The following is a 14,327-nucleotide window of genomic DNA, read 5'->3' on the forward strand; positions in this document are numbered from 1 at the left end:
AAAATAATGCACGTTTTTGAAATATGGTGCGCCAAGTCTTGGCACACCATATTTCAAAATGTGCCATTTTTTTTGCAGTTCTGATACTCTCTTGAAAAGTTCTAGAGCTCTTTGCAACAATTTTCAATAGTTCTGGTCATTAAATACAAAAAAATAGGCTTTTAAAAAAAGGTGCGCTAAGTTCTCGCAGGTGTTTCGAGTCTCCGCTAAACTAATAAACCGGGATTCGAACCGAGTTGTTTCGAGTCCCTAATGTTATTCATATTATTATAAACTGCCAATTCTAATAAGATAAATTATGGGATAGATAATGCCTTTCGTGTCACCTTGATATTTTTAGTGATTGCCGAGAAATATCCGAAAAATGCAATTAGTAGTAAAATGGCTGTCAGCGAGAGCCATTTGAAAAGTACGCACGCTTCCACGGCTTATTTGACGAACCGTTATTAATGATAAAATGTGGTGCCATCTTCACAGACATATATTATTATAGTATTAGTATTATTGTAAACTCTGAATTCCAACAGGATATATTGTGGAAAACGTTGTTTTCTTTAAATTACATTGATATCTTTTGTGACTGCCGAGAAATAAGCAAAAATATAAATTAGCAAAGATATTAATATAAGCGGCATATTTAAACTTGTATATTTATTTGTTTTATATTGTCCAGTTTCCAAATCCTTTTTACTTACAAAATTACGCAGAACGCAGCAAGAAAGACGAGACTAATGAGAGATGATCTAGCTTTGCGATAAGTTCGCCGCTAGCTCGCTTTGTGCGTACGTCTCGCGGTTTGCTCATCAGTGATGGACAAAAACAGAGCGATTGGATGTCTGTTCTTTTCTAACTTACTATTATTGTACGAAAGTACAACGGGCACGAACTAGGCGCATTTTATCGTTACCACCTCGAAAATGTGCCTAACAAACGTAGTAAAGGCGCACTTTGTTAGATGGCGTCTCGAAAATGTGTCTAGCTCTGGCCATTAAAATCAAGCTGGTGACCGCTTTCAGGCTTCTCTCTGGTAACCTCTAATCTGATATTCCTTCGATTTTAATTTTACGCGACAATGCGATGTCAGTGTTCCGCCACGTGTCCAATGAGATAAATCCCAGACAACATAATGTCTAAAATCGGGACGTAAGACATCTTAAAGATAATCTTTAAGACGCCTTAAAGACATTTATACATAAATCGTCTGAAAGACATCTTAGATGATCTCGGAGATATCTCATGTCCCGATTTTGGACATTATGTTGTCTGGAATGAATCTCAAGGGTTATGTCGTACTAAATACGCAATATAAGCACGGAAAAAGAGTACGGTTAACCCACGCATAAATCTGGTTGTGTTAAGCAAATTCAGCAGTAGAATACGGACACTGCCCACGCAACACAACCGCTAAAATCGAGACACAAGAGGTCTTAAAGATGTTTAGAGATATATTCCAACGTCTGAGAGACATTTTATATCCCGATTTTAGATGTAGTGTTGTGTGAATGAGAAAATGAAATTTATTTGTAGGATACACAGTTTATTTCTGTGAAGTTAATTTTATTCTTGTGAAAAAATTTTATGTCTACGAGAATAAATTGTATATCATAAATAAATCTTCAAATATTTTTTCTGAGTGGAACGACTAATTGTGCGATTAGTACAATCACAGAGCACAATTGTCGAATTACAGTGACGATACTTAGTTGCCTCTACGAGAATATATCCGTGGTAAATATCACTCTTACCGACTTTTAGTTGTCAATCATGCGCGTAACTATATTGATGTGGTTAATATATCAAAGTACTGAGTCCTATCACATAACCGTCACACAAAAGATAACTACGACGATGCAGCTATGCAGCTAAATCTTTCTAGTGCACCACATCTTTTTTTCCGTGTATAAATGATCGCCGCGAATAACAATTTTGTAAGATTAATTGAATGATCGATCGAGATCATTTAGTAAAGAGGATCACTGCTATACTTTTATGATCGCTGATATAAAGCTAAAATCACCTCTCATCGAAAATAGCGAATCTCAAGAAATTAAAAGCCTTTTAAGAAACTATAAATATATACTTACTGCGCAGATGAAAAAACTGGTAAATTTTTCTATATATTACTTTTCGGCGCACTACGAAAAGATCAAATAGAGGAGGATATATTTTCATAACCGCATGCATAATAATAATATGTCACTCACTTCGCGTACGCAAAGTTCTTGTAAACAATAAAGAAAACCCGTTTATAGTAGATATTTTATTTCCAACTTAGGAACTGAAATGCCCATATAATAAAAAATATTTATATATTGTAATAATTATTATTATTAAAGTGCGAAAACGAGGGTTACGCTAAAATCGCTCTGCTAAGTATACAAAATGAAGAGAAAACTCGCAAAAACGAAAACAATCGTAGACTTTTGCTTGGAAACATTCTTTCTCTCTGTAAGATTCTCTCGCGGCTCATTCACTCGTCGATAGGCATGGGATCAAGTCCGACGTGCGTATTCAGTAAATCTCAGTCAATTCGATACACTTAAGTATTACGTCATCGAAGTCGAATAGCACTTACGGAAATCGCGGACGTATTTCGTATACAAAGAAGTTACTGTAATAAAGAACGGGGTCAAATTGTACACCAAACGATCTCGACTTGCGCCTGAAATGTGCTTGAATCTTATACGAACTTACTTTGAAACATGTCGTAGCAACAGAGGGAGGAATGCCGTCGATACCTCGAGAAGGACTTTCTCGAGCTTTTTACGACGTATACCCTCGACACCTTCTCAAGTGTACTCGATTGTACTACAAATATTCCAAAATACAATCGCCTTTTGAAACGCTTTGTACAAAGTTCATTTGTGTGACAAAGTTTTCGATTACACATAGAGACGCATGTTCCAAAGTACTTTACAAGAGATTCGAACACTTTATAGATGGACTGTGCGCTGGGCACTGATCGATTAAAATTTCCCTTCACTAAAATAACCGGCAAATCAGTGATAAAAGTTAGTCGATCATCGCATATAAAATCACAAATAATTTCATAAATTGATGACATTAATCCGACTCTCATGTATGGCAGATTATACACTGATTAATATTAATTACACTGATTAATATTTAATTACACTGATTAATAATTAATTTCATTAACCGATGAAATTATTCGTATGATTACGTATGTGACGATTGATCGAATTTCGATTATTGATTCGTCGATTGTTCCGGTCGAAGAAAATTCTTATCGATTAACGCCGTAGACAGTGCAGCTGTACTAGTTTAGAACGTACTCGATTCCATTCCTATCCGTCAAACTCGCTTATTCCGTTCACACGCACTTACGCACGCACACACACTAAAAAAAAAGACTCGAGAATTATAAAACAACCGCGGTAACAGAATAAACGAAAAATTATATAAAATTTCCACATGGAATTTTGCACATTGTGTTATTATTCTTTTATTTTTCTCTTAGATTCGCATCTACCTTTTTTTCTTAGTCTTTCTAAACTCGTTAAGGGGCTCGTCAAAAGCATATACAAATGACCGTCGCCATTGTTCGATTTCGTAGTCGCTATCTAATCAGTTTTTTTATGGCACGTATTCTCGTACAAGCCCTTCTCCTTGCCGGAGATTCGACAATATCCGCACCTGCCGTCTCGTTCTCTTTCTTCGCTACCCCCTCCGTCGCTGTACGAACCCCTGCGATATTACAACGAATCGCAACCATTACGGACCCGTATTCGACTTCTCTTTCTCTTTTTTTTTATTTTATTTTATTTTTATACACACGCTAGAACCCGGGGAGTCCTTCGTCTTTATCTCGTTTTTTACTTTTTCTTTAATATACGGTTATCAGACTTGGACGTGAAGATCTATATTAAGATCGTAGTTCTTTCGGGCGATCTCGCGCCAAAAGTCCACTGGTACCCAACAACGCCCACTAGAAAATTTCTTCTTCTTTTTTACGAGAGAGACTTACAATAGAATTTTTTCGTCGCATAGCACCATTTTGAAGAGCAAAATTCACGACGCACTCAACTTGCGCCGGAAGTTCCGCCGCGATCTTTACAAAAATAACAACAGTGGTGGCATTGTCTCGCATCGTCTCGTTAAGCCGGCGCTCGCACGCCATAAATCGATAATTCTGTCTTAGACTCGTTGAATACCACTGGAGAGAGGCTGGCTATCAATCAGCCGCGGTCTCGCAATCGGCGCCGAAACGCCTATCTCGTTATCACGAAAGAACCATCCGAAGAAACGTGAACAATTCATACTCTTGAAAGACATCAATATAGAAATCTGATTTACTTGTTTTTTTCTCTCCTCGCCAAAACGATCCGAGACGGATCTTTCTCTTGTACGTCTTAGGGTTACGAATGCTTTAACGTTACTCTCATATTTATTATTTTTCTTCTTTTGATCAGAGTATCCTAAAACGATCAAATTCTATCAATATGTCTACATTTAACATGTATATACCGTCGGTAAATTTTTTACTTCCTGTTTCCGAAGTATTGTGGCCCGCGATGTTCGATCACATTCGGCAGCGATTGCGTAACAATCAAGCCGACTGCGTGAATTTCCGTGAAAATGAAACGGAAAAGTAATATACCGCATACACACTCTCTTTCTTTCTTTCTTTCTTTCTCATTCTCGCGTCAGCTCGGTGCTAGTTAGGAAACGAAAGATTGTCACAAACATCTTCCGAGCGAAAAGAGACCGTCAGAAATATTCTGCAAAATATCGTTTCGTCTCTCGTAAGGAAACAGCGATACGACAATCGTTGGCCACACGAGCAAGACAGCCTGTACACTTACTAAACTTAGCTCTTTACGTAATGTTGAAAGATATAATGCAGGATTTATCTAACTTAATGGTTTACGTGATTATATACACTATATACATGGTCGCTGCTATAACATTGCATGCGTGCGCTTATCGTTAGAAGTGACTACAGATCGGTGTGTATGTGTGTGATTGTGTGTATGATTGTTGTATCCTTTTTTATTATTATAATGAAAATTCTCTAGCTTATACGGTACATAGGGTTCTCGCGAGCGTTACTACATAAGACTTTACCATATTACACAGTAAACAATTATACGTTCCGATGATCCGCCGGTCCAGCGTTCGCCGTTTTCCCTTCCTCGCGCCGGATTTATCACGTCGTACATCGAATAAAAAACAGAAATGCGCCTTGTGAAATATCAACAGAAAATAAACACATTGCGACGACCTCGCGACAATTGATCTATGCGGGAGCACGTATCCGGGAGCGTTAAGCGAAAAGGAAAAAAGAAACGACAACCCAAAGAGCCTAACGGAATGCCCGAACCTCGAGTGCAGCAGCGAAAATGCAAATCTCCAAATCAGATTACCTCGCTTAGCTCGGCCGATTGCAACTTAAAAACTCTCAACAAACGCGCGCGCGTAAACGGTTTTAATAATAAAATAAACACGTAAGAATAACGATTTCTTTTTTCCTCGTGGCGTAATTCCACTTATTACTGCACCTCCTCGAACAGTAACACACGGTCGCATTTTTATCACAGGGTATTTTTTTTTTCTCTTAATATCGATAATCATTCGGAATCTCGTCTCCGATGAAGAATGAACGAAACAATTGTACATGCTCTGCTGGACTAACGTATTATTGCAACTCGTCGAGTGCGCTCACGCGCGCGTAAAACACGCATTACGTAGACAACGTGACGTAAACTCTGAAGACACATCATCTTCTGAAAAGCCGCCAGGCCGTCGTATAATTCCATTTTATCTTCGCGCGAAAGGACTAATCTTCGCTCTGTCGTGGACGAACACTGTGAATAACTTTGTCGCCGTTGTTGCTCAACCAGTTAGAAACGACGTGTGGTCGAATGGAGCGGTGTGACGTCGTCGTGTCAAGTCAGGTAATCTCATGCGTATCGCCGTCCTCACCATGTGACTAAACACTACTATCATCGGCGTCGATCGCTAAGAATTCTCGCTCTGTGAATCCTACGACAGCGAGAAAATCCGACGGATCCCTTTCTCTAATGACACACAAGAGCGTCCCTCTCGCTATGCCGGAGACCCTACATGAGATCCCATTGTCTATTTAGACGTCGGGGCGGCCGGCTGATGCTGCCCCGTCATCCCCAGTCTTGGTTGCGAGGAAGCGAGTAGTTCCTTGTAATACGCGCTGAATTCCGGCGGTAGAAACGACGTCGCGGCCGTGGGCGGAATCGGCGGCGGAAAGAGGCCCGCGTTGTAGAACGCGGAGTAGTACATGGGGTCCAGGATCGGTAGGAACTTGCCGGGCGTGTTTGGCAGTTGCGGCAGGAAAGCGGGATTGTTTTGCGGCACCGCCGGCACGAAGCCGGACGGTATGTTAGGTACACTGTGTCGTCGGCCGATCTCGCTGTGCCTAGGTTCTTGCTGTTGTTGTTGCTGTTGCTGCGCCGCCACCAGGGTCTTCTCACCCTCACTGATCCTGCGCTGCTGCTCCCTGCCGACCTCCGCCGCGGCTTTCCTCCTGTCAATACTCATCTGCTGCTGCATCGTCGTGTTCATTCTGGGAAACGGATTGCCGCTGTTCAGGTGATTCAGGTTAGGTACATTCGGTATGACAGGGTGGATCGGTTTTCTCGGAGTGTACGGTGAGACTGGTTCACTCCTCACTGTGTACTTTCCATTCATTTGCGGCGATGGCGGCGGCGGCGGCAACGGTTGTTGCTGTTGTCTCCTCTGCGCTCCGCTACTGCTATGCATCGAGCTACTTTTATTAGGTGGACTCGGTATCTGCGCGTGAGACGGCGTACTCAGATGGTTGTTCTTCTGCTTGGGATTCACAAGTGTGATCTCGAGGTTATTCGAAGCTATAGTTCGACTGTCGATGACGTTCTGGTAGGCGGGGAAGGGCACTCGCTTCGGACAGTCCACGGGTTTGTCAACAAGTTTGTTGCTCGCGGGTGAACTCCGCACTTCCAAATTCAACGGATTAGGCCTCGGCACTACAGGTACTCTAACTATTTCTAAACTGGGCCTGGGGAAGGTTGGTTTTTCGCTAAATTTCTGCGTCAGATCAAGAATACCACCGGTATCATTGTTGCCGCTCGACTGTAGGTGCTGCAGGCGTTGTTGCTGCTGTAGATGCGAGTGCGGATGCTGATGCGATGAACGATACTTTGGTGGGACGAAGATATCCTTCGGATTCCCGTAAACCGTCCTTTCATTATGCACAAATATCGACCTCGACTGCGTGACCTTTGGTGGCGGCAGCCTGCCGTTCGGCACATGCGGCGGTATGAAGCGATTGTTCGCGGCCGTGAAGTTCGACGGCGGCGGGACGTTTGCGTTCGCGTACAGCTGCAGTAGCGCGGCGTTGTTCGAGCTACCGAGATTTATCACCCGACTGTTCACCATGTTGTTGTTTATTATGCTGTTGTTATTGTTATTGTGATGAGCCGGTTGTTGCTTGGGTACCGCCGCGGACAGCAGTCGCGAATGATGGTGACTCGCGTTATGATGATGTTCATGCGGCGATGGCAGCATGTGGCCGATGTCGGGTGTCACGGTGACGGATATCAGCTTAGGAATGGAGTTGGGCGTGATCGGCAACGGATACGAGATCGGTGACTTCTCCTCGGATGATTTCATCGTGGCCGGTGGCGGTTGCTGCGCGATGTTACTCTGAATTACGCTCGGTCGCGCGTCCAAATCGACGGCTGTGACCTCGAGGCCGCCTTCGCGCAAAATCTCGAGTTTGCGTTTCTTGAAGCTAGGAATGATAATCTTGTCCCTGCTCGTGTCGTTCTCCGTCTCGAGATCGATAACCTCGGGCGACCTGGACGGCGGCACCACCATCGTCTTCTCGCCGAACAATGGTATGTTCTCCTTGCCTTGCGCCAGCAGGGTGGTCTGCTTGGGATCCAGCTTGATCTCCTTCATGTCCTTCTCCGGCGGTGGTGTCAGCGTCACGACCGCCGACGCGTTCGTCGCTACGGTGGTTACAGGCAGGCCCGGTGGCGAACACGATGGTGGAACTTGCTGGGATATCAGAGGACTGTTGAGCTGCCTTTCTAAAACGCTCTGACTACCGTTCGTGCCGTTCGTGGGTGTTGTGGAGGGTGTACTGCTAGGTGTCGAGATAGAAGTGTTGGAGGATGGCGGTGGACTTGGCAGTTGGCTAGCTTGCTGGCTCGAGGGCGTCGCGCTATTGGCGATCATGGTGTTGAGCGACTTGAGGCGTTCCGGCTTCACTCGCACGCTACGCAAGGAGGACGTCTTGTTGCCGGCCTCGGTCTTGGGCTTCTCGCTCGAGGAGAGCAAAGTCTGCAAATGCGAGACACGCGTCACAACAAATTCGTGTTGAAACTCACAACAATCCTCGTGGTTAATTGATCCAACCGGATTACTCACCGTCGCTGCTGACATTATCGGCTGCAGGGGTGGTGTTGTGGTCGCGGGAATCGCTTCTACAAGTGTAATTGTCTCCGATGGGTATGGGTCGTTAGATTCTTCCTTGATGTCTGGATCCTCCGACACACACGTGGTCTTGGTACGTCGCCCATGATTCAGTTTCACTTTTATATCTTCGCCTCTCTGATACCTCTCGTAGGGCAATAACAACCTGTAAAGAGCTCTCGTTAGCGCACAGTCACACATTTTAGTCAAAAGCCGTTAAAATAATGACGAAAAATGACAACCAAGTGTCGCGGAAGTACTAACGCTCAAGGAAAAAGCGAGAAAGTTCCACGCTATAATATTCTCACCTCTCGTAGTGTCTGCGCGTAATGGTCGCGGCGCTGGTTGAACCCGTATTGCCGCCGATGTCGTCGTAGATCGTTTTCCAAAGACGACCGGCGCTGACGGAGTCGTAACCTCCGAGCATCTGCACCTTCGTATAAAACAGGAATAGATCGACTGTGGACAGAAAGAGAGACGCCGTTAGGGTGACGTACGGCCTCGTAAAAACACGTGGTGCGATCGCGACTGCGATTTCGGGAGAAGGAAACCCTGCTGTGTGTTAGCTCTCTGCAAGTCTGACGGGCTGTGGCGCCGTTTATCGCGAGCACGAAAATTCGCGGGACCGGTAAGAGGACGTATTCTGAGTGTCCCCCTACGGCCATCATAGGCGCGGATACCAAGAGAAAGAAGTTAAGGACGAGATACTGACTCTGCCTGTAGCCCAGCAGTGGCATCTTTCCGACCGGCGTACCCCGAGAGTTCATGAAACTCTGCACGTCGGTGATGAACTTCTTCTCCTCCGCGCTGGTGTTCCTTTCGCTCCGGCGTACCGCGGATGAGGGTGGTCTACCCACCGCGGGTATCACCAGGCTGGTGCTCGCCGACATGCTCTTCGAGGTCGACGCGACCGAGGCTTCGCTCTCGTTGCTCGACTCGCCCGGCGATGCGCTGCGCTTTTTGCGTTTCCTTCGTGGTCTACCTTTCAACTTCGGTGCTGCAAATTCAGACAATAGGCGTATTAATCATCGTTGAGACTCGCATCTTTGATTGCGCGTCTCATAAGAAAAGGTACCTTGCTATCTCACTCTGATACCTCTTTGATATGTTGTAGAGTATGGAAAAATGAGACATATAGTACGTATTTCTTTTTATCGACGAAAAAATATGTCCAAGGGGTGAAATAAGACCTCGAAGTTGAGAGTGCAAACAACTTATTTTATAATTTCCTATAGAAATTTTCCTGTAGAAATAAACGCCAAAATATTTCTTTTAATAAGAGTTGCAAGATATATTTTATGCAAGATTATTATTGTGTAATTTTTATAAAAGTTTTAATGTTTGATGCGGGTTTACCTTCATAAAATTGACAAGAAAATCTTGCATAAAATATATCATTATTCTTATTAAAAAAAATATTTTGGCGTTTATTTCATTTAAATTAGACAGCTTTTATAGAAAACTATAAAATAAGGTACATCTTCAACTTTGAGACCTGATTTCACCTCCTAGGTATGTATTCTCACCGATAAAAAAAATATGTGTCTTATTTTTCCATACTCTATAACATATCAAAGAGATACCCGAATTGGAATGGGACAATGAAATACCTTTCTTTATCAGTACATTGAGAGAAGAAAAAAGTTAATCTAACCTAACCAAAATTATAGTTTTTTGGCTATATTTTCTTGTGATTCTAGCAAAAAAAAGTATCAATACAGGGTAAATAAGATTATTATCGACAATTAATAGAAAAATGATTTTCACGATTATAATTCTTTTACTATGCAATCAGTTACAAGTACTAAGTATTCTTTTCTCATTGCACGTTCGTATTTACAAGTGGGTAACCATACATTTTTTAGAGAGATTTACATAGTGTCATCTAACATTACTTTATCATGTTTCTCTATTTTGAAAGTAACAAATCTTCTGATATTTTAGGCTTTTGCGATACAAAGAAATATTCGATTTAGCTTCCGTGCTGGCGCTCTCGTAAATTTTTTTCGACATTTCGTGGACATCTCACTTCTTCAAGGAGAAAAACAACTTGAGGAGGTGAACGTCCACAGGACGTGTCGGAAAAAAAATCCACGAAGGATACGCACGAATGCGCAAGCCAAAAAACGAGCAGTAAAGAATCTTCATTAAATTTTGTTTCTGTCGCGTGGTGTTTGGGTTATCGATATAGTGTATTTTTTCGTATTTGTGCGACGTTAAATATTATTCAATTAAATTCCACGTTAAAACATACGTTTCTCTTGAACATGGATTCAACCGGAGGAATATATTTCGCACGTTTCGAGTATTAATCGTAAGTAAGTTGATAAGCAGACTTGTTCGCTAGAACATGTCTCGTAAGCAGTTACAAGGCCGAGAAGAGATTTATTTTGGTGTGGTACAACACGTTGTGGTGATAAACAGATCCGGCCGTGAAAGTTGCTCGAAAGTTCGTAGTAACGCGCGGTTCGAGATCAATCATTTCCGACTTTATTAATTTAATCATTCAGCGGAAGTTCGCTCTCCACGTGATAGAAACGTGCGTCGCGGAACTCGCGCTAAACGTAATACCCTCACTTCGATCTGCATATCTCACAGATATCGTTAATTATCTTTAGGCAATATCCGCGAAATCCCCATCGCTTTTATCTCAATTTCTCACCCCGAATATACGGTTTAAATTCGTTACGGGGATGGAAAAAAAATAAGAACGCTACGCGATGCGACACAGGAATGTTTTGATAACTTTTAATCTTCCGGAGTGTGGAGATTGTCACATAACGCGAATGCTCGAGCGGCTTTATGAGAAACAATGTACTTCGATCAACTGGCGATCAAACAGTTCGGCACCACGTGTAATCGACCGGCGACATGTGTGCACACATGTGACGGCGAAGTGGAACGCGAACCAGCATTGAGTCACGCGCGCCAATTTCCCAGAGAAACCGCGCGTCCCCCCATCATCTTACCGTGTATGTTCAGATACACCACTCGATTGTTCCGAATTTTCATCACAATAGCCATCGTGTCGGCTGTGAGGATCCGAGCGTCACGGGCACTCGGCGAAAACGCCTTGCTGACGGTCGCGCGGGACGATATTGACGTCGTGATAGCGTTTCGAGAAGAGAGCGGGCAGGCGTCTAGAAAATAGTTTCTTGCGCGCACCAAACGTGCGAGAGCCCCGGCAAAATGCGACGAAGCCGACAAACAAAACAAACGGTGCCGTGGTCGCCGATCGGCGCGCGAGTTGCACCATCATCGGATGCGCCGGCGCATCATCAACCACCGGCGAAAATCGCCTAAGTCTCCCGCGTACGCAACTACTAATCAGTCGAAATGAAATTTTCCGCGACGTAACGCGTACTACAGTCAACGGGAATCAATTAGATCCGCGCGGCACACAGCACGTGGTGTGCCTTCGCGGTGTATATCGACGGTGTATACACACACACCACACGCGCGCACACACACACAATGTCCAAACCGCACATCCGCGGCGTACACAACGCGCGCACGACTCGATTCTCTCACAACGCGCTGCGCTCGATCACGAAGCGGAGAGAGAAAGAGAGAGAGAGAAAAAGACCGGCGGTTTGCTTCGCGACGACACGCGACGATAAAGACCGGCCGTTCGCAACTTCGAGCGCACACACTTCGAACGCGTTAAACAGGATTGCGATGAATGAGATTCCACGCGACAAAGAAAGCACACGACCGGCGCTCACGAGCTCTGCCGGCGTTGTTTACGATTTTTCGATCGGTCGAGATTCGAGTGCAACTCGAACGAGTGCGTCTCACCGCGGCGAGAGCGTGGAACATGCGTGCGTGCGTGCGTGCGCCCGGCATGCGCGCACACTCCCTTTCGCGCTCGTCGAATTACGGCCGATGCGTCGGAAGCGACAAATGCGCGCTATGACGGACAGAGATCCGCCGCACCGGGCAACGTGATCCAGCGTAACCTTTCGGCGGCGTCCGCGCGGCTCTGCCCGGCCCTTATCTCGTTACACCCTTCGGAATTGTTTCCGCGTCGAGTGCGCGACGCAACGAAACAGCGCATCACAGGCCCCGCTCTCTTTTTGTCCCGCGCCGACGATTCAGATTAGCCGCATGCCCCGACGGTTCATCAGTCACAAAGCGAATTTCACGGATTTTTATTTGTCCCGCGATACCCCGAACGGCTTCCTTTGTGCTGCATTATGCGCCGATCGGCGGAGCACGGAAGGAAAGGAATCGAGGATAACGTCACTCGACTCTCCGTCATTTTGCGTCTCTTTGTTTTCTTTTTTTACCCTTCGATGTTCTAGACGCCCGAAATAAATACTGAATTTTTCGTAATGAGAAAAGACATCCTGAAAATACGTCATTGAGAGAAAAAGAGAAAAAGGAAAGGAGGGAGGGAGGGAAGGCCCTTTGTGCCGCTTGTTACATCCAAAAGATATCAATTACAATTATTGATTTGATTATTCATTACGAAAATATACGCAGGGATATCGTGATACTTATGTCGTATTATATTACAGCAAGTAGTCGAGGGGGGACTTGAAATACGTAATTCAATCGCGTTGAAGTATTCCCCGTTTTATAATTTCGTTTTGAAGTTGTAATTTTATCATTTCTCGGTATACTCTCCCCCAACGCGCGATCGATAGCTCGTCACAGTGTTTCGCGCGTCCTTTTTGCCCGCAATATCGAGCTCGTTATTGACTTTCGACGAAAGAGTAATATTTCAACCGAAAAATCTTTCCAAATAAAAGTTATTATACGGCATGTACAGTCAATCACAACCGGCGGTGAAGCGATTGCCGTGGGGAGCAAGAAAAAAAAAAACAATTAAAAAATGTGGACTGGTACCTGACTGGTTGCACGGTTTTTGAGAAGAATGCGAATATGCGTCTTTCGACGACTGTGTGTGTGTGTGTGTGCGTCGATTAGAATACGTTGCAATATAATTCATAAAGGAACTTTAATGTGTGTGTGTATGTTGTGACAGAAACGTATTGCAGCATGTGCATTCGCCATTTGTCGCGCGCGTCTCGTCCATTCGAGATATTGATAAAAATTTATAACAACTAACGACGTATCTCTAGTGTAGCCATTATGTTACGTGATACACATAAAGACACATGAGAGAAACATAAGACGCGCGAGACACGTGTACGAGACTCGTGTAAACAAAATCTAAAGTCACGCGTAGCAAGTGTTTCACACAAGTCAATAGACATACACAATACACATAGTCGAACAGCGAAGTGTTGCGAGCACAAAGAGTAAACTCGAGCCCGAGTATTCCTTCGCCAGGTTCGGCTTTATATTCGAAGCGGTCCGCATACTCGCACACCGCTTTCGTGTGCTGGTAGATATACTATTACATTTTTATGTTCGAGAAGCAGGTGACCAATCGACAAATTATTCCGCGTTATTCGAAAATCCGTTTTTTCTCATTTTTTTCGACATGGAAAATATCAGTGGGGAAATTCGCGATCATAGGGAAGGGGGACCCAGCCAATTGATCTCGAATGAGGCAAGCCATGCGAATTGAAGTGAGAGTATGGTAGACCGAGGTTATATGACTCCAGGGTGGAATTGCCAAATGTCCGGTTTTTACCCGAACTGAAATATTTAATTTTGTCTTCAATGACGAAATGTATTATATATTAGGTGGTAAACTTAGTTCCTGCGGTTTTTTTGTTTAAAAAACTCATTTATTTCGACATCAAAAGCAAAAAATACATCAATCGAAATATTTTCCCTCGCTAGCTATACATTTTTCCCATCTTTCGGGCAACGCGTAGATTCCGCGACGATAGAACGATTGGTCTTTTGATGCAATCCATTCGTCGATCCATTTTCGCACATCCTCGTAATTTCTGAAG

The 14,327-nt window shown here is 44.0% G+C and overlaps 1 protein-coding gene across 6 annotated transcripts in view; it reads right to left on the bottom strand.

Moving 5' to 3' along the window:
- Nucleotides 1-4,995: 4,995 nt before the first annotated feature.
- LOC116853882 (AT-rich interactive domain-containing protein 5B-like) overlaps nt 4,996-14,327 on the bottom strand; it is a 239,455-nt gene continuing 230,123 nt past the window's right edge. For 4 of the 6 annotated variants that reach the window (XM_032835184.1, XM_032835182.1, XM_032835185.1 and 1 more), the window contains 4 exons: nt 9,167-9,451; nt 8,763-8,913; nt 8,410-8,620; nt 4,996-8,322 (listed from right to left, as the gene is read on the bottom strand). In XM_032835184.1, the coding sequence (XP_032691075.1) occupies nt 6,103-8,322; nt 8,410-8,620; nt 8,763-8,913; nt 9,167-9,451 (2,867 nt within the window). In that variant the 3' untranslated portion in view covers nt 4,996-6,102. Of the gene's footprint in view, nt 8,323-8,409; nt 8,621-8,762; nt 8,914-9,166; nt 9,452-11,423; nt 12,422-14,327 lie in introns of those variants that run through there. The other 2 variants (XM_032835188.1, XM_032835183.1) reach the window with 2 other exon arrangements.

This window comes from Odontomachus brunneus, unplaced genomic scaffold, assembly GCF_010583005.1.
Source record: "Odontomachus brunneus isolate Ranch 3 - 2012 unplaced genomic scaffold, Obru_v1 Obru_scaffold_007, whole genome shotgun sequence".
NCBI lineage: Eukaryota > Metazoa > Arthropoda > Insecta > Hymenoptera > Formicidae > Odontomachus > Odontomachus brunneus.